General features: G+C 54.9%; 8 protein-coding genes across 8 annotated transcripts; 3 read left to right on the top strand and 5 right to left on the bottom strand.

The window, feature by feature from the left end:
- Positions 1 to 163: 163 nt before the first annotated feature.
- Positions 164 to 2,241, bottom strand: G647_08164 (hsp7-like protein; the record flags this gene model as incomplete). The annotated part of the gene is made up of 2 exons (XM_008732476.1): positions 164 to 2,164; positions 2,215 to 2,241. 2 exons carry the CDS (start codon positions 2,239 to 2,241, stop codon positions 164 to 166), a joined length of 2,028 nt encoding a protein of 675 aa, XP_008730698.1.
- A 515-nt stretch (positions 2,242 to 2,756) lies between these two features.
- G647_08165 (uncharacterized protein) lies at positions 2,757 to 5,546 on the top strand (the record flags this gene model as incomplete). Its single annotated transcript, XM_008732477.1, has 1 exon — positions 2,757 to 5,546. The coding sequence occupies one exon, from the start codon at positions 2,757 to 2,759 to the stop codon at positions 5,544 to 5,546; it is 2,790 nt and encodes a 929-aa protein (XP_008730699.1).
- An 860-nt stretch (positions 5,547 to 6,406) lies between these two features.
- Positions 6,407 to 7,389, bottom strand: G647_08166 (uncharacterized protein; the record flags this gene model as incomplete). The annotated part of the gene is made up of 2 exons (XM_008732478.1): positions 6,407 to 7,298; positions 7,358 to 7,389. 2 exons carry the CDS (start codon positions 7,387 to 7,389, stop codon positions 6,407 to 6,409), a joined length of 924 nt encoding a protein of 307 aa, XP_008730700.1.
- A 434-nt stretch (positions 7,390 to 7,823) lies between these two features.
- G647_08167 (uncharacterized protein) lies at positions 7,824 to 9,981 on the bottom strand (the record flags this gene model as incomplete). Its single annotated transcript, XM_008732479.1, has 8 exons — positions 7,824 to 8,463; positions 8,528 to 8,665; positions 8,712 to 8,770; positions 8,824 to 8,858; positions 8,905 to 9,233; positions 9,287 to 9,570; positions 9,622 to 9,721; positions 9,776 to 9,981. The coding sequence occupies 8 exons, from the start codon at positions 9,979 to 9,981 to the stop codon at positions 7,824 to 7,826; spliced, it is 1,791 nt and encodes a 596-aa protein (XP_008730701.1).
- A 737-nt stretch (positions 9,982 to 10,718) lies between these two features.
- On the top strand, positions 10,719 to 12,698 carry G647_08168 (uncharacterized protein; the record flags this gene model as incomplete). Its single annotated transcript, XM_008732480.1, has 6 exons — positions 10,719 to 11,048; positions 11,125 to 11,155; positions 11,207 to 11,410; positions 11,465 to 11,654; positions 11,794 to 12,520; positions 12,612 to 12,698. The coding sequence occupies 6 exons, from the start codon at positions 10,719 to 10,721 to the stop codon at positions 12,696 to 12,698; spliced, it is 1,569 nt and encodes a 522-aa protein (XP_008730702.1).
- A 361-nt stretch (positions 12,699 to 13,059) lies between these two features.
- G647_08169 (uncharacterized protein) lies at positions 13,060 to 14,013 on the bottom strand (the record flags this gene model as incomplete). The annotated part of the gene is made up of 1 exon (XM_008732481.1): positions 13,060 to 14,013. The coding sequence occupies one exon, from the start codon at positions 14,011 to 14,013 to the stop codon at positions 13,060 to 13,062; it is 954 nt and encodes a 317-aa protein (XP_008730703.1).
- A 1,240-nt stretch (positions 14,014 to 15,253) lies between these two features.
- Positions 15,254 to 16,768, bottom strand: G647_08170 (uncharacterized protein; the record flags this gene model as incomplete). Its single annotated transcript, XM_008732482.1, has 3 exons — positions 15,254 to 15,794; positions 15,924 to 16,444; positions 16,517 to 16,768. 3 exons carry the CDS (start codon positions 16,766 to 16,768, stop codon positions 15,254 to 15,256), a joined length of 1,314 nt encoding a protein of 437 aa, XP_008730704.1.
- Positions 16,769 to 18,629: 1,861 nt separating this feature from the next.
- Positions 18,630 to 19,221, top strand: G647_08171 (uncharacterized protein; the record flags this gene model as incomplete). The annotated part of the gene is made up of 2 exons (XM_008732483.1): positions 18,630 to 18,983; positions 19,102 to 19,221. The coding sequence occupies 2 exons, from the start codon at positions 18,630 to 18,632 to the stop codon at positions 19,219 to 19,221; spliced, it is 474 nt and encodes a 157-aa protein (XP_008730705.1).
- Between the last annotated feature and the right edge of the window lie 99 nt (positions 19,222 to 19,320).

Here is a 19,320-nt window from a genome sequence, read left to right on the forward strand (position 1 = left end):
GCATTTGTCCTCACCCAAAATAGACAAAGTAGAACACAGAGAGAGAAGCCTGCCAGTCACGATCCGAAAATTCCCCGGATGGTCGTCATCCTCCGAACCAGCAGTGAGAAGTTGAGTACAGGGATATCATTAAAATACAAGTCGCATAAGACGCTTTTCGACCTTAAGGCTTCTGCTCACCACCTTGCGCGCCAGCTTCACCACCGGGGGGAGGAGTCTGTGATGACTCTTCACGAGCCTTGTGCATCTTGTCGAAGAGGGTGAGAGCGGATGTTTGGAGCTCATCGATCTTGGCCTTCATCTCCTCGGCGGTGGCAGTGCCCTCGCCAGCCTGGTTCTTGGCGACGTATTCACGTAGAGAGGCAATCTTCTCCTTGATGGTATCTGCCTCAGTCTTGTCGAGCTTGTCTTCAAATTCCTTGAGCGCCTTCTCAGTGTCATTGAGAACACTGTCGGCACGGTTGGCGGCTTCGATAGCGGCCTTTCGCTCCTTATCTTGAGCACCGTACTTCTCAGCGTCATTCACCATGTTTTCAATTTCAGCATCCGAGAGACCTGAGCCAGAGGCAATGGTAATAGACTGATCCTTGTTGGTGGACTTGTCCTTGGCGTGGACGTGCACGATCGAATCGGCGTCGATGTCGAAGGTGACCTCAATCTGAGGCACGCCGCGGTGCGCAGGTGGAATGCCAACTAGCTGGAAGTTACCAAGCAGCTTGTTGTCGCGCACAAGCTCGCGCTCGCCCTGATAGACCTTGATCTCGACGGCGGTCTGGAAATCGGCAGCAGTGGAGAAGATTTGCGACTTCTTGGTGGGGATGGTGGTGTTGCGGTTGATCAGGCGAGTGAAGACGCCGCCGAGGGTCTCGATACCGAGCGAAAGAGGGGTGACGTCGAGGAGTAATACGTCCATAACCTCTCCAGCAAGGACGGCACCCTGGATGGCGGCACCGATGGCGACAGCTTCATCGGGGTTGACCGACTTCGCGGGATCGCGGTTGAAGATGCTCTTGACCGACTCTGTAACCTTCGGCATACGAGTCATACCGCCAACGAGGATGATCTCCTGAATGTCCTTGGCTTGCAGGTTGGCATCTTTCAACGCCTTGCGGACGGGCTCAATGGTCTTGGAGATGAGAGGGTCAACCATTTGCTCGAGTTGTGCGCGGGTCATCTTGATGTTGATGTGCTTGGGGCCGGACGCATCTGCGGTAATGAAGGGCAGATTGATGTCAGTCTGGATAGACGATGACAGCTCAATCTTGGCCTTCTCAGCAGCCTCACGAATACGCTGGATAGCCATTCGGTCATTCGATAGATCAAGGCCTGATTCCTTCTTGAATTGCTGAACGATGTGGCGAACAAGAGTGATGTCGAAGTCCTCGCCACCCAGGTGGGTATCACCGTTGGTAGACTTGACTTCGAAAACACCTTTCTGGATCTCAAGCACTGAGATATCGAAGGTACCACCACCAAGGTCATAGACTGCGATCACGCGATCATCTTCCTTTTCCAGACCGTAGGCAAGCGCGGCTGCGGTGGGTTCGTTGACGACCCGAAGAACGTTCAAGCCAGCAATCTGACCGGCGTCTTTTGTAGCTTGTCGCTGCATATCGTTGAAGTAGGCAGGGACGGTGACCACGGCATTCTTAACGGGCTTGCCGAGATATGCTTCGGCAGTCTCCTTCATCTTGGACAGCACCATACCACCAATTTGGGAAGGCGAATATTTGTCGCCTCGCGCTTCCAGCCACGCGTCGCCATTTGTATGTTGGACAATCTTGTAAGGGACTTCTTTGATGTCGCGCTGAACCTCAGGATCTGAGAATTTTCGTCCGATGAGACGTTTGGTTGCGAAGAGAGTGTTTTCGGGGTTGACAACTGCTTGTCGCTTGGCGGCGACGCCAACTAGACGTTCGCCACCTTCGGTAAAGGCAACAACTGACGGTGTTGTTCGGGTACCCTCAGCGTTCTCTATTATCTTTGGGGTCTTGCCTTCCATGATGGCGACGGCTGAATTCGTTGTGCCCAAGTCGATGCCAATGACTTGGCCCTTGACCTTCTCAGTCGACTCGGGTGCGTCGGTGGAGGCATATCGTGAGATTATGGAGGAGCGAGGTGCTCGAATCTGTGAGAGGCGAGAAAGGGGAGTGGCTCGAGGAAGCTAGTGTACTGGTTAGGAAGTTCAAGGGGAAGAGGTGGAACGAGACCTACAGCTCTTGAGAACTTTGATGCAATCATGATTGCTCAAATTGAATAAAGTACACGGCGAAGAAGGAAGTGATACAAGACGGCACACGAGTACAAGAAGTACAGACGTGAAGGGTGGGATTGAGAATGGAGAAGTCGGAGAATGGGATGAAGAGTAGATGAGCTCAGGACGCAATGAAGGACGCAATGGAAGATTTTCTCGCAGAATCTCGAGGAACAATTCGCGCCGCGGTTGACCTGCTGTTTTGGGCGTCACAGCCTCGTCGGGGAGCACTGCTCAGCCTTGTCTGCGGATGGTATTCCAGTGCGCTGAGTTCAATGTCACGGATCGTGTAATGAGAGAGGCTACAGCCAGCCCAGAGTTTCATTGATGCACAGAAGGGAATTGACGATTATTACCACCATTGACATCTACATCCATTGCTGTGACAAGTCCTGTGATTACTCGCCGCCATCCTCTACCCACTCCGCTCCCCTCGTCCTCGTCTTCCTCTCTCGCCGAGAGATGAGTCTCAAATCCTAGGCCGCTCAGCCCTCGTCGCGCCATGACCAAAGCTAATCGCGAACTATGGCTTACTCCTACCGAGAAACTGGCTACGCATCATAAATTCTACCCTACAAAAATTCAGGTCGCCCATCACCAGTTGCGTCATCTCATCAGCTCCGCCGAGAGAGACCTGATCTACTACGTATCATTTAGGGATGTCTACGTTCTCGACCTTGCAAGCCACCAGAACTCGCTCATAGCGACCGTCCCCTTCGACACGAGATGCCTGACTGCCGGCCTAGGCTGGGTCTGCGTAGGCGGAGAACAAAACGGAGACTGCGCCTTCATCAAGGTCGAGAAGGATGAGCATGATCGACCGATATGCTTTGGCCATGACTTCAATCACGACCTGCTCGGAGGAGAAATAGTGAACTCGATGAGTATCCATACCATCTTGAACGATGGCAAGACACCAGATGAACCCATTGTCCTCATCAGCAACAATGACAAGACGGTCAAAATGTATTCACTTGCGCAGAGACAAGTGCTGACCACCCTGCCTCACACCGTGCCTATGAACTTCGCGGCAATGTCACCAGATTCCAGTATCATTGCTGCTGTCGGCGACTCAGACCGCGTGTACTTCTACGCACGCCGGTTGTACCAGGAGCCTGATCTCATTGACGGCTCTTCCGGACGTTATGCCAAATATGAGTGGGATATGCTTGCAGATCCTCAAGTACCGACGGGCGATCCTGTCTATGATGATTACAGCTTTGCAGTCACATTCTCACCTTCCGGACACCTGTGTGCTGCCTCATCGCAAGGCGGGTCAATTTCCATCTTCGACCTGCAACATTTGCGCAACAATGAGGATCGTGGAGAATCATCTGTAATCTGTACCTTCAGATCATCACGAGCTGCTCTGTACGGATGTGTCAGGGCCATGACCTTTTCTCCCGCACCATGGGATCTCCTGGTCTGGGCAGAAGATCACGGAAGAATTGGTGTAGCGGACGTGAGGCGGGCCTGTGTGCGGCGACAGATACTAGAGCTCGACCCTCGGAAAGCCGAAGAAATTAAGCTTGAGGATGGGACACCTATGTCGTACCGCAATATTAGTCACAAGGAGAAAATCAAACAGCAGCATCTCACTCGGTTAAGGGCCATGCGCGGCTTATCTTCAACAAGAGAATTAGATGGAGAACTCAGTATAGATGATCTCCCGACTGAATCTGCCAGACGTTACAGTCGACAAGATTTGATCAGCTATCGAGGCTTGGATATGGATGCCCGAGAACGATCAGTCACTGAAGCCCTCGAAACGACAATGGACGACGTCGAACAGCCCCCACCACGCCCATACAGTATAAATTATGCTTCTTCTCCACGCTGGTTTGCCAGTCGAATACCATCCACTGCCTCCCCACTATCACCGGATGTGGGACGGTCAACCAGTTCTCAAGTTCATCCCCCGCGGAGAAGGTCCTCAGTGGTGCTATCAGAGTCAACTGGAAATGCAGGTCGATATCTTGATGTCAGTGACGGTCGCAGAGCCAGAATATCCGCCTCTCCAGGACGCATAGGTGATGATGATGATGATTTACCAGTGACGTCCACAGACGATTTGACTCCGTTTGCGCCTGGCTCAACATCGCAACCGATGCCCTCCGATATTCCACCTAACGATCCCTCGGATAACATTCACACCACACTGGAAGCAGCGAGAGACACCAATAATGGCCCGCGTGTGGATCTCGCTAGGATCGAAGCCGCCCTGGAAGCTGAGCGAGAACTGGGTAATCGGCTTGAACGGCAGCTAGCTGACGAAAGACAACTGTCGCTCCTGCTTAGAAGGCAGCTTGACACACAACAGCGTTTGCTTGTGGAAAACTCCAATCAGCTGGAGCGTCTTCGTGCGGCTGCAAGAGAGACAAACGCCCGTGTTGAGGCGTCACTCGAGCGGGTTCTGCAGAGACAACTCGCACATGAGCAACACTTCTTGAACCAGCGAGCAGAAGAGTTGCGAAGCGAGTTGAGAACTGGTACAGATTACTCGCGAAGACTGGAGACGGAAAGAGATAGAATCTTGACCGGTGACCCAGCTAGTAGCACCAACAATCCCACCTCAGCTTGGACAACGACGCTACCCACCACCAGTGTTCGACCGTCAGGCAACACCAATGTGCTCACAGACTACATTGAAACCCGCCGTGAACGGGTGGCGCATATTGAGAATCTGCAACGACAAGTCCGTCGAGCAGAGTCACGGGTCGCACTGGCCGCGATTGATATGCAGGCTCTCGAGAACGCCATCCGAAGAGAAATGGACGCCGAAGAGACGACTCGCCCGCGCACTCGGAATGCTACAGAAGCTCACCCACCACAGCCTGTCACCGTTGCCAACGACTCCGCCAGGCTCACCACCGCACCTCCGCGCACGGCCTCACGAGAACCCGAACTCATCAACCGTCCTTCAGTCAGCAACCCCAGTGCCCAACAAAGACGAGATTCTCCAAACATTGTTGATCCTAGCCCCCGCGGCCTTGCTGTCGCCCGTCAGGCCGACTTCGTGCGCGTGTCAGGGCTCACTGGTCGCGTGCCCGACGCGGATATGCGCCTCGCTCGGATGATGTTCCTAAGCGGCATGTCGGGCAACCGCTCGCTTGATGCGAATGGCAACTGGATGCCGCCTGGTGCCGGGGCGGCGTTGCATCGGATTCTGGGCGCTGGAGCGTCTGGGAGTCGAGGCGCCGCAACAGCGGCAGGTGGCGTGGACGTCGACGTAGCCAACCCCGAGCTAGGCACTACTGGAATTGGATTCAGTCCGGATGGGCAGTTCTTGTAGGTGCTTGTGATTCCAAGGGATGAGAACAACTGTACTAATGATATTGACCCAGGTATGCCGGGACCGAGGAAGGCATCTTTGAGATCAAGGTCAACCTGCGTGACAGGATGGTCTTTCCTGCGTTGGAGGTGAGATGAGATGAAGAGTAATTTCCAAACGTTCTGGCTGACCGCCTCACCTTGAACTCACTGTCGATATCGCCTTTTGGTTACCGGCGCATGGGCGTGAGATCCGCGGCTGTCTTCACCTAACCCCTGACACGGACCTTCTATTCGGCGTCCCTGTGGGCTCCTGGTCGGTGCCATAAAAGCCCTGATGTGACGACACGAATGGTGCCCGATACATCACGATCCAGGAGTGATGACTGACGAGAAAAGCTGATGGAGGAGCGACGGAGAAATGGCAGTTGTGCTGCTTAGCCTCCACGTCCCTTGCGGATGGCGATTATGATGGACCTGACGACTGGCGATTGGCGATTTGGCAAACTGGGCAGCTGGCGTGTATGTTCCTGTATTCATACTTCTTTTCACATACATCTTCGTGGCTTCACCCATGTCTTCCCTCCACCCCCCCTTTTTGCAGTCAATCTGTAAGAGTGAGGACGGTCAGTTGCGGTGTCCGGCGGCCCTTGCACAAAGATCGAGAAAAGTCAAAGCGGGCCCGTTTCGTCCCTGATGAATTGTATACACGTGGATGACCACAAGTTGCCCCATCGAATGTATACGTAAACCGTACATGATGCTTGTGGGAGCGTGAGGGGATAAGACAATCCATCCGCGCTCACGGCTCGATTATTTTCTACCAGTTGACTGGATATCCTACAGTTTGCGTCTCGCTTGCAATAATGTCTACCGCTTGATTCACGCAGCAGAGTGACTGACCGTGGGGATTTTGCCCTCGCCCTCGCCCTCACCCGCCTCTTCAACCAGTTGTGCTTCACCGTCACCGTCGCCCTCCAACAACACCATGCCCTTCTCGCTGGAGATCAACTCGTCCAACCCCTTGGTCTTGACCTGCATGACCCTGCACAACGTGTACTTGTGCTTACTCTTGACGATCTTCCGGTGCCGATTGCGCCGCTTCTTCTTCTCCTTGAACTCCATCGGCTGCGTCTCAATGCCCATGACTCGGACCCTGCACTCGAAGAGCCTCTCGTCCAAGTAATTGGGCTCGCCGGTGCGCTTGGCGTCGTAGCTCTCCGTGCTCGACGTCCCGGCTTTGAGCGTGAAGTCCCGACTGCCCAGGATGCTGGCGCGGTTGAACCGCAGGATATCGCCTGGGGAGACGTTTTTCATGTGGAAGGGCAAGCGCAGGGTGTCCCCCTCCGTCAGGAGATAAGGGAACCGATGGATGTGCGCGACTATGTAGTGCGGCTTTTGGGCGTGGAGCTTCGGCAGCAGGGTCTGCACCGAGCGCGAGAGCACGAGTGGTCTCGACAATAGGGACGTGGTGCTTGACGGGACGGTCGTCGTCGGCTTCGTCGTGGAGAGTGACGAGCCTGTCTGGTCGGTCGGGTTGGAGAGATATGTGGGTGGAATGTCAGGCTGTGTGTTTTGAAACTGTGAGATCGGAGTCGTTGCGGATTGTTGGCTCGTTGCCTGATGGAGCTGCGCGTGGAAGCGGAAGGGAAGGAGGAACGTTGGCGGCGTCCATGAGGCCGAGGTGTGCTTGGGAGAAATGTTCAATGCGCTTTGGACAATTGTGCGCGACGAGACGTGGTGAGAGGTCGGCCTCCGGTGCTGCTGTAAAGCTCTGGCAGAGCAGTTAGGGTACGGTTCAAGCGTGCATGGCACGGGCTGTCATCTACTCACAATCTAGGGCGCGAAGGTGCCTTCGAAGGCATGGAGTCAAAGATGCATTTTATCGTACGCCCACAGAGGCGACACATTCTGTCCACAGCCAGGCCAGGCCAGGCCAGTCTCGGAGGATGGTGGTTAGACGGCGTTCACAATAGCATCGAGCCGCAAAAGCGCCGGTTGCTCAGTCAAGTCATGGGATTGGCTTTATCGTCGTAATGCTGGGTGTGGAATTTCGAGCTGTGCTCATACGAGCCATTGTACGGAGAAGTTGGGATGAGATGGAGCACGTGACTGGGGGAGAAGTCTCGGTTCGGATCAATTTTGACCCGGATCCGGATTTCTTCACGGAGCATGTAATTATCAGTCTTCAGTACCTTATTTTCTGCTTCCTCTGACAATGGTACGAGCACTGGACGAGTGTCTAGAGTCAACCTCGATGCATGCTGTGACTGCTACTACTCGTACATCTACCTGTGAGTCACTTCGCACTGGCTTCCACATCCGACCCTGCTGGCGCCTTTTTGGATTCCACGCTCGCCTCGACATGGTCCGTCATTAACTCCTTGACGTGCTTGATGAACCATACAGCGACAAGAGCCAGGGCTACGAAGGGAATGACACTGGCCCACGCCAGTCGGTAAGCCCTCGCGTATGCCGAGTGACTCGCATGCAGGGCCTGCTCCAGGATCGTGCTGTTGATGCCGGCCACACCGTCGAAGCCTTCCCCTGCTCCTATCGCCTCCACCAGATCTGGTACCGAGCTTGCGGGTAGGCCTGCATTTGTCGCTGCCTCTCCAACATCACGTGCAAGGGTGGCGTCGATCTTACCGTTGACGATGGCGTCAAGGACGGCCGAGCCGAAAGCACCGCCGATGGCGCGGGCAGACAAGGCGAAGCCCGAAGCCGTTGCGATGAAGGCGTGTGGTGCAGCGAATTGGACCAGAGCAAGGATCAGAGTGAGAGGCCCTGACTGTCCTATGCCTGCGAGCACGGCAAAGGCGTATTGGGCCCGGTCCTCTGACGGTGTGACGGTCGCATAGCAGATGCAGACGATGAGGAAAATGCCGTAGGTGAGTAACAGGGGGTTCTTGAGATCCTTGAACTTTGTCGAATAAAGCCTATCATCGCCCGTGGTCAGCCAAGAGAAGTTCTCTGTACCGTCAATCACAGGGGCCCGCCTACACCATGGGGATTGAGAAGCAGATGGCCGGAAGCTGGTAGGCCAGTTGGCGAATGGCAATCTGCCACGACGTCGACTCCCACCCGAGGTTGAGTATGACCTGTGGAGTCACAGAATTGACCGCGCTGAAGAAAATCCATCTGGTCCACATTAGCTGACGCTCTGGACATGTGGAAGAGGACGAACCCTTCAACGGCGAATGCGAAGACCGCTAGCGGAAAGTTGTATCCTTTCTTGAACATGACCTATACCAGCATCAGCATCGTGAGCGTGGCTGCGACCAGGAAGTAAATCTCACATGCGCAACAATGCCATCTGATCGTCCCTTCCACTCTATATGCAAATTAGCTGTCGAAGTCCAATCGGCAGCTTTTCTTACCATAGAATCCAAAGAATATCAGCAGAACGATGCCGACGACCAGCGGAGCAATGACATGGGCATCGCGCCACGGATAGGTGCCACCAGTCCAGTCGAGTGCCAGGATGATCAGAGTCGCGCCACCGATGAACAAGATGGCACCGACGGGATCCAGGGACCAGAGATACTCCGCTACCTTCATCTTTGGGTAATCCGACCGTCTAGGTGGGTGATAGAATGCCAGGAGCATAAGGACAGTGGCGCCGTGGAAGGCAGCTTGCATCCAGAAGATGTTCCTCCACCCACCCTTGTCAGCGTTTGTCACAGCTCCAGCACCGAGTTGTCCGACGCTGTCGAGCCGTGTAAGCAAATGTTCGATCCCGCCAAAGTACGGTAAACTTACAGCCCTCCAAAAGCGCCTCCGAGGAAATTGGCCCCGTTGGCGATTGCGCGGTATTTCAACGGCAGGACTTCTGCGGGGATGGCCACGATGATCCCAAGAGATGAGAGCCCAACTCCTATCAAAATACCTCCGCCGATCAGCGTGTTCATGGATTCTGCCCTTGCGGACACAATAGACCCAACGAAGGCAACGGTGAGCTGGAAGGACGCGATGTATTTCCGATCGATCACGTCCGACAGACGCCCTACGATCGGGCACAGCACGCTTTGCACGAGGAGCGGGCCCTGTATCTGAATCAATGGGAGCCCATGGAGACGGAGACGACGGTAACGTACCTGGATGATCCATCCAGCAAGTCCCGGTTCCCCAATGTCGCGGATGATGAAGGCGATGACCGAGCCTGCAGCCACGACCACAAAGACCAAGGTCAAGTTTCTGCTCGCCGTTATCAAAACCCCACGCGAGAGGGCGATGGAACTTGATCCTTACCCGAACATGGTGACGAGAACAACGAGCCATGATCTCCATCCGAGTGGCGCATGCGCAACATCGAGGTGGGAATCCGTCCGAGCAATGGCAGCGTTGACTTCTTTGACGTGCTCGACCGTTGTTTCGTGGTGCTCACCTGTTGGTTTCTCCATGGTATGAGCCGGCACCACCTGTTCATGGTTTCTGTTTGCCTGGGTCTCAGTCATCGTGGTCACGTAGTCGAGTGCTCGGCAGATATCTCGGAGTTGTGGATATGGATGAGACTCGACATCCGAACATGGAGGTTACTGGTCTGATATGCTTCTGCGGTTTCAGCTCACCACGTGAGACGTCCCGTGCGCATTGTCCATCCATCGGCAGTCCTTTCGTCGACACTCACTGCCGTCGTCTTCCCCGCGTCGATGATTTGTGATTTCCGAACACGGAGAGTGACCGAGGAACGCCTGTCCCGACTTACCCCCTGGAGCACTTGTACCACGGCAGTGAGGTTGGACGTGAAGTCGCTCCATGGTTGGCGGCACAAAACCACCTTGAACGGGCAACAAGCACGATCCTTGCGCTATATGGAATGCCAAGACGGGACCATGGGCGACGGACGACATGCACGTTGTTGTACACGGCTAGTCGGCATGCAGGCGATAGGTACATCCTGCGTGAACCTGGAGCAGAGCGGGGAGTTTCCCCAGGTCGTTCCCCGCTTGAATGGAGGTCGGCAGTTGAAGAACTTGGGGGAGATACAAGCCTAGGGAAAGTCTGCATTCCCGGGTCAGCATAAATACAATTGTTCCGAGGGCTTACAGGTAAGCGGACTCAAGTTGCGTTGGCTTGCAGGAGAGGCAGAGCTTGGACATTTCAGACAAGCATTTAAACGAACCCGTCCCTGTTAGGGGTATCCAAGCCTTGGCCCAAGCTTGATTCAAAGCTTGCCGTCACTGAAAGCAGCATGGCGGTCTCGGCGCCCTTGATCCTCCAGGCCGTGTCCCCTCTGTACCTGCTTGCCGGGTTCCTACTGAGCACGGTGGTCTACCTCTTCGTACAAAGCAAGAGAGCCAAGCTTGATCACATTCCGGGCCCGGTGCTGGCAAAGTACTCGAACATCTGGAGGGGCTATCGAGCATGGAGACTCAACCACCACACGGAAGGAGTGAACAACTACCAGATCCAAATGATCGGTCAATATGGAGACGTCGTTAGGATCGGCCCAAAGCACGTTCTTGTCTATGATCCCGAGGCGATCGACACGATATATGGCTTTCGGGAGCGACTGGACAAGGTAAGCTTGGTGCCTCCGAGTGGTTTTGAGGCCTCTCAGCGGGGATACTGTGCAACTTGGCGCTGACTGGCAATAGGGTCCGGGGTATAAGGTCTTCGTCATGACTGGTAAGTTCACTGCAGAAATATTGAGGTCATGCTTGTGCTCACCGTAAATAGGCACTGATCAGACTGCACTGGTCAGCATCAAGGACGAGAAAACGCACGGAATGTACAGGCGACCCATTGCCCACGCGTATTCATTGTCATCCTTGAAAGGATACGAGCCATACATCGACCAGATGATCGAGAAGTTGATAGGTGAGCTCGACAAGCACGACGCCGACGGGACACCGATCAACATGACACGCTGGTTGCAATATTGTGAGTTCACCTGGATCGTCTGGTCTTGATCCACAATGACTTACCGAATTGCAGGGGCCTTCGATGTAATGTCCAAGATCTCGTTTGGCGAGCCCATCGGTTTTCTCGACCACGGCGACGACTTCAATGGCATGATTCAGGCCCAGAGAGAGAACTTCCGGTACATCAGCGTCGCCAATAACTTTCCATTCCTCGACACCCTGACGAAGCGCAATCCGCTATTGAAGCTGTTCAAAAAGAAGCCGTAAGTCATCCTCGGCAGCAGAGCACAACGGTCAACTCAGACGAGGCGAAGCCGCCGCTGTCCCGCATCGTTCAGCTGTGTTTTCTACCCTCCCCTGGCATGGCTTCACACCTGAGATCGATTTCTGATGCCGCTGCAGGAGCATGTTCTTCACGTTCGCGAGGCGTGTGGTCAACGAGCGGCTCGCACGAGCGGCCAAAGACCCCGAGTCCCAATCCCCGGGCGGCCGTCACGAAGACCTCCTGGGCAGCTTCATCGCCGCGAGGAAATCATACCCGCTCATGACGGACATTCGCATCACGCACATCACGGCCACCAACGTGCTCGCGGGGGCCAACAACAGCGCCCGCGCCATGGACGCAACCATCCACTGGTTGACGGCACACCCGGAGGCCCAGGAACGACTGTACAGCGAGATCAAGAGCGTCAACATGGCCGCCATGAAGGAGGCCGAGACCGAGGGCCCCGCCGCGCTGGAACTCGCGCTGAAGATGCCCTATCTCGACGCCGTGATCCAGGAGTCGTACCGCCAGTTCGGCGCCCCGGCCAACAACCTCGAGCGCCTCGTCGGTCCGGCCGGCCTCACTCTTCCCAACGGCGTGCACCTGCCTCCCGGGACCGTGGTCTGCATGAACGCCGCGTCCATGTCCATGTTGCCTGATGTCTTTGGCCAGGATGCTCGCGTCTTCAACCCGGACCGGTGGATGCAGCAGCGCGGCGAGAGTGACGAGGCGTTCCACGAACGTCGGTGGCGGATGCAGCGCGCCATGATCGTCTTTGGGCACGGCAGTCGGAGCTGTATCGGGAAGAACATCGTCCAGTTGGAGTTGTATAAGATTTGGGCCACCCTCTTGAGGATCTACAAGGTGAGTGCAGTGTACCGTGTCCAGTTGTTTGATCGTGAATCTGTGCCATGTTCGCCCGAGGTGACGTGATAAGTGCTGACGAGTGTGGCAGTTTGAACCTGCTCGCGTGCAGCTCCACCAGGTCATGACGATTCCTCGACGGCGAGAAAAGAAAGGTGGTAAGGCGGTGGAGATTTGATGCCTGAGGTCTCTTTGGAGGGAGAGAGGGGTGGCGGTTAGAGAGCCTATTAAGCAGACAGCGACTTCATAGCGACTTCGATTAGACATGATGCGGATGGGTGTGCTCTTCGAGTTCCTCAACTCGATACACGCTGGATGATCAGTCAGGATTGGACCTAATTATTTGAAAGGGGATGGGGCCACTGGACTAGAACATGGCAGTTAAGATAGAGGTCAATTCCCAGCGATATACACTCCCCCTTCTGGCCAGCAGTGTTCTTCGTCCTTGACATTCGCACCCGTGCATCTGCTACAGACAACCAGCCATGGGAAGTCGACCGACATGAGCTCCCCTCCCTACGCAGCCATGCTTCCCACCATCACTGCGGCGTCAACATTTCGTCGGCGATCTCGACCAATCCCTTGGCTTGCCGTCCCAGCACCCGGGACAAGATGGGGTCCACGACTTCGCCCTCGCCCCTGGCCAGACCTTCCCACCACCCTCCCCAGTTGTTCTCCAGCCAGTCAAAGGACTCGGGCGGGACGGTGTGATGGTCCTTGTGCCATTTCACGGCCTCGTCTCGCCCCACGAGACGGAGGTCGACCTTGCGTCCGGTCCTCTCCTCGACCAGCTTCGCGATCTCGCCGATTGACGTGGCTCGCGGACCCGTGAGTCGCAGGGTCTGGTTGACGTACCTGGTGTAGTCGGCGAGTATGAGCGCGTTGCCCTCGGCGAGGTCATCGATGTCGACCCACGCGATGGCGGCGTCGTTGGGGATGACCCACTCCAACGGTGCGGTGTCGCCCTTCTTGAACAGCACCTGTCCCTTCTTCCACATGCCGTAGCGGAAGTCGGCGTAGTATCCCCAGATCTGGGCGTACAGGCCCTCGCGGAGCACGATGTAATCCATCCCGCACTGCTGGTGCATCAGATACTTGACCGTGTGGACGTGGCCCTGCTGGATGCCGATGACGCTGTCCAGGCCCGTCTCCCCGCCGAACATCATACTGGTGTAGACGACCGTCTTGACGCCCACGGCTCGAGCACTCTCGATGGCGTTCTTGTGGTACTCGACGCGTTGCGTCCCCGGGTCGTTGTGCGACACCAGGAACAGGACGTCCCCGCCGGTGAAGGCGGCTTTCAGTGACTCACGGTCGGTGTAGTCGCCACGGCGGACTTCGAGGCCATATTGCTTCGCGATGGATGGGACGCGGTCCGGGTTCGTGGCCGAGATGATCAGATCCGTGGGTGGGATCAGCTTCTTCTCAAGGATGTGCGTCAGGACGCGAGACCCCAGGCGGCCGCTCGTACCGGTGAGAATGTATCGGGTCATTCTGACGGATAGAAAACCAGACGAGGTCGATTGGGGGAGGTTCAATACCGTGCGGGTTGCTTCTTCAACTTATATCACTGGCGCTGGCCAGAATGGCAGCGTCAATCAAATAATCGCCGCGGACAGCCGTCGCAGAAGAGTAGGTGCTATTGCCCTTCTCGTCAGGCTGTGTTTGAGGCATTATTAATGCCGCTCCAATCCACGCGGCGTTGCTAAGCACCATTTCAGCCGTATCGTGCGTGTTGCAGAGGGATGTTCGACGGGATTAGGTGGTCCATGGTACGCCCTGAGATCAATGCATCGCCAAGTGCATGATGTAGCTCACGTCTTGTGCGAGACTTGTTGTGCCGACAAATCAGACGCCGCGATGGCACGAGGCATTAGTAGGTGTTATAACCCAAACGGGCTGACGGACCAGATAAGGAACAGGGTGACAGGAGGGTACATGCTGTACTGTATGTACCTGCATGGTCGCTGACTCAGGGGCATCATCCACAATAGTCGCACACGCTCCACTGGCCGCGGTGGCGGCTGGTGTAGGACATGGGCAAAGTCGTTACTCCTCTTTTGCGGAATCCATAACTCACTGGGAGCAGCGTATTGGAGCCAGCACTTGTTCTTCGAGTACAGACGCTGGGGTCGTCAGGGGACGCTGCCGCCTCTCTCTTTGACAAAGCTTCATGCTTTCTCATATTCCGCTACCGGCGCCCTCGAATACCCAGCAGGAAGGAAGACATAGTTGGCCTCCTCTGGTTTCGCGAAAATGTGTACACGTCGTCTAAAGGCAAGCCGAGACTGCCACGGCGGAAGCGGGATGTTAGTTTACGAAATGAAAGTCGACTCAGCAGCTGTAGTCTCTAGCAGGCTATCGTACCTCTCCCGGCACGCATCTGGCCTCGGGTTCTGGCTGGAATGTGACCAACATACTCGTGCATGTTGGTTCAGCACATGAAGTTTATAATATCCTCTTCTCAATCCCTGGGGTCCCGAATGCATCGGGATAGGCTTGGAAGGAAAGTAACCAGAGGGCCAGTCAGTAGGCCAATTTACGAGCGAATCGCTGGAGGAGACGACATGGATGGTGCCGGTAGGGGACTGTTCTTTGTATGGGCCATCATGGCTTCGGCTGGCGTAGCAAAATATAGTAGTCCTTCTATCTGGGGACTTCTTCATTTCTATCAATCCCCAGCAACTGAGCATGATGGTCACAGGCTCCGCTCCTGCACCGTACTTCCTCATCTTACTTGCCTGGTTCGGCTGCGCGGGGAGGAATGAGCGGCATAAGGAGCCAGTTCTCGTGCTGCTCGCCAAAGTGAATGTGATTCATCCCCTTGAGTATCGCCTCTGCATGATCCTCCTTGGACGTATGCTCGAACAGTCCGGCGCTTTGTGTGTCGCCGGAGGAGACCTCGAACACCAGTCTGTCACTTTTCTGGAGGACCACGTTCGTAGGCCAGATCTCAACGTCCACGGGATATATTTCTCCAGGCACAAGAGGTGCGTGATCACTAGACAGGTATTCGCGGTGCGGGTGCCATGCGTGATGCCGAGGACTGTCTTCGTTCACCTTGCGCAAGCTGGCACGGAGCCATCCCTTGGTTACCGGAACTGGATCCCCGACTGTGCCGGTGTACAAGATCTCCTTGCCTTCTGGATTCAGATGTCGGACAGTTAGGAAGAGGTCTATGTCGCTTGGTGTGATGTTTGGGTCGACGGCGCTGACTGACACATTGAGATGTGCCACAATGTGACCGGTAAACTCGGTCTCGTCAAAGGGAGAGCTGATGAACTGAAGCAGGTGCTGATGTCTGAGGTCGCCCAATGCTTTATAGGGCAGTTTCTCGTCCTTGGTCGGCTTCGATGCTTGAGTTGTTGACTCTCATGCCGGCGTCAAGAAGTGTCGCGTGTACTGAGTATCAGGGATGGGCCATGAATTCTCGTATCGTGTAGGGTATGCTTTCTCGGCTTCGGCATCGTTGTAGCCCACGTCTCCGACCCTAAGCGCGAAGCCGACTTTTGGAGGCTTCCCAGTCGACCAGCCGGCGGTGTCATTGTCCTTCAGGAACGCATCCAAGAAACTTCGCTGCATGCCGACACCCTCTTGAGTGTAGAATGGAAGGTCATGGCGACCGGTGATGAAGCGGAGATACTTGTGCTGGGATCCGGCATTCATGAAGCCTTCGACATTCCCCCTGAGATGGAGAAGAATGCCACCCCAGTTGCCCACCGACAGAAGTGGAACTTTAATGTCCTGCATGTTGGAGTCTTTGCTGGCATAATGTTCGTCGTCCAGAAACTTGTTCTTGACATTGTCGACGTTCTGATCGTGGCGATTGGCGCGTAGCTGTTCTTCCGACAGAGTGCCTTCGATGGTCGCTGGGCCCCAATTTCGTGCTGCTCTCCCTGGGCGGCCGTACTGATTGACAATGACCTAACCACGAGTCCGATCAACATGAATCGTGGTTCGAGTCTGCAATTTTGTTGTGGAAAGAGAACGGCTCACCTGGCGATTCCACCAGAAGCCAATGAAAGCGTTCGACAGAATCCCCCCATGCCGGCAACGGTCGCGGTAGTAATCAGACATTCCCTCCCACGGTATCATACATGCCAACCCTCGGGGCTGCCTGGCTGCTACACGCCATTGACTGCCCGCGTAATAACCGATGCCGAGTAGTCCAACCTTGCCAGTTGACCATGATTGAGACGCTGCCCACTCGATCACGTCGACGAAACACAGCTTTGTATCTCGAGACATGGTGTTCAAGACTCCTGGAGACTGACCGAGGCCCACCTCGTCGGCACGAACAAAGCCATATTCATGATGAGTCCAGTATCCTGGGTCCGGGTTTCCCAGGCGGAATGAGGTGAGTGGTGTTCTTCCGGCACTTCAGCAAATGACTGGGCATGAAATCTGTACGCGTCTCATGAACAAGACCACAGAGACAGGAAATTAATCTGGTGGCAGCTTACACTGAATAGAGAATATCTTTGCCATAAGGTCCGTATGTCACCAGCGCTGGAAACCTGGCAGTCTTCAGCCCCTTGGGTCGGAAAACGTTGGCTCGAACAATGCCGCGTCCATCCTTAGTGGGATAGTTACATTTTCCTCGTAGATGTAGTCGAACGATGTGTCGTCGACTTTGTGGAGATCGTTGCGAATTGGCAGTGACATTTGGAGGCTTCCGTGTACGCATATATTTGGACGACGGCAGTGTAGGAGTCTGTTAGGCCCCTCAAGACGCCATTGATGGGTAGAAGCAGAGACCGGCTTGTAACCAGCTGCTCAATTGATGTCCAGTAAGCCAGAAGCGTGTTGGTGCACCAGCTAGGACCCCGATATGTACAGCTGCACCTCAAGGCTCCATGACTCCAGCCGGGCTTTCACGGGCTGGCTTCCAGGCCGGATGACAAATGGATCACATACCGGCCTTCTTGTTCGTGTACCGGAGTGGCGGGTAATGAGATGCTCGTTGACCACCGTTTGTTGCCTGGAAGGCATTTGTCCAGCATCACTTGACTTCAATTGATACTCGAGCTAACAGCTGTGCAATCCGGGCTTCCGTGCGGACAAGATCATTTCTCCTCTCTTAAGATGCGCTTTTGTCGATGCCGCAGTTGAATTGAGATTTTGTTGGCCAGCTCACCACAACAGAGTACGAGCGAGACAAGGTATACTAGACCGTCGTTAGCGTTGGTAGGTACGACGGAAGACATCGACGACGCTGGAGAGATATAGCACTCAAAGTCCCCGGAGTTGAGAGCAAGTGTTCGCCATCGCCGTTGGTACCGCTCGGCCGGGGAATGTTCGTCCATGCCGCAGGATTATCCAGAAGCTTGGTCATCCGGTGATTTGGTGAGATAGTCTGAGCAAATGAGTTTGTGTGCCGCCATGGAGAGATCGCGGACGGTGCATGAGGATGACTCGACAACATTCTAGGATATAGAGGCTTTCAGAATATGTTGACGTGGTTAGCCTCCGGGCCGAGACTTTCTGGGGCCATAGATTCCCTTGAAAAGGATGAAAGTCTCAGAAACATGCTTATGGAACTGATTCATGACCATGTTGAGCATGTCCTTGTCGTGGTCGTCCAGTTCTGGGGCTGAAGACCACATGATACTGGCCTTGTCGGGTTACAGAAGGGGAGCATTTTCTAGCCTTTCGATCGAACTCGTCCTGCATCATGCCGTGATACGCTGGTGCGGTGCTGAGGAAACCGAATAGTCTGGCATCAGGAGCGCCGCATATTGTCTTCGCTCCAGCTGGGGTGGGAACCATCGAGTCAGAATTGGGTGATCCCTATATAGGTAGTCTGCCCGGAAACGTAGTCGACGCCGGATCCTACAACGAGAGGTATCTGCCAAATGTCGTTCATGGTAAGTAGCGTGAGTAGGAAGGCTGTCTTGCCAACCTCGGACCTGGTAGGCGAGCGAGGCGAGTCCAGAAATACGGAACACTTCAGCGTCCCCAAGCGCAGTTTTCAACCTCCTTCTAACAGCCGTCACACGGTCTACCGTGCGTACCTAGTGTGTTGTACGTATCACTTTCCCTTCCTAGCGGCAGGGCTACAATGCTCGCTTAGTCCGGTGGTGCACAGACGGTCTTGCCAACTTCGAGAATGGCGCCAAATGAGTACTCTTCAGTCGGGTCCGGCAAGCTCAAACTCAAAGGCGTGAAGGACTCGAAGATCGACAAGAAAAAGAAAAAGAAGGCACCGTCGTCGTCGCAGCCCAATGAAGGTGGAGAAGCCGCTGTGGGGGAAGCCACCACGGATGGGTTTAATGATCGATCTGTCATGTTGAAGAAATTGGAGGAAGAAGACGAGGCGATGGCGAACGAGGAGGGACGGAGTTTGCAGAAGCAGAGAGGCGAGAGGCCGGCCGATAGCGAGGCAGGGCGAAGAGAAGAAGAGCGAGGAGGCGTGATGAAGACGGAGGCGGAACGGCGGTATGAAGAGCAACGACGAAAAAGGGTATGTTTACTGCCAATTTCTTTTGTCTACGATTGCACGAGCACATCGGCTTTGCATTCTTGTGGTGGTTTCTTTTTGCGAACGGATCAAGCCTGACATATTACTGCGTGTTGGATAGCTCGAGGAACGGCTCAAACGAGAAGGGGTCAAGACGCACAAGGAGCGGGTGGAGGAGCTCAACAAATACCTCAGCTCCCTGAGCGAACATCACGACATGCCGAGAATCGGGCCGGGATAAGGTGGGATCAAGAATGCACTGTGTCAGAATGCAGCGTGTCGCCAGTGTTTCAGCGAGATCAACCAGAGACCAGTCTACACCGGATGTCAATTTGCGAGG

This window comes from Cladophialophora carrionii, assembly GCF_000365165.1.
Source record: "Cladophialophora carrionii CBS 160.54 unplaced genomic scaffold supercont1.7, whole genome shotgun sequence".
Taxonomy (NCBI): Eukaryota; Fungi; Ascomycota; class Eurotiomycetes; order Chaetothyriales; family Herpotrichiellaceae; genus Cladophialophora; species Cladophialophora carrionii.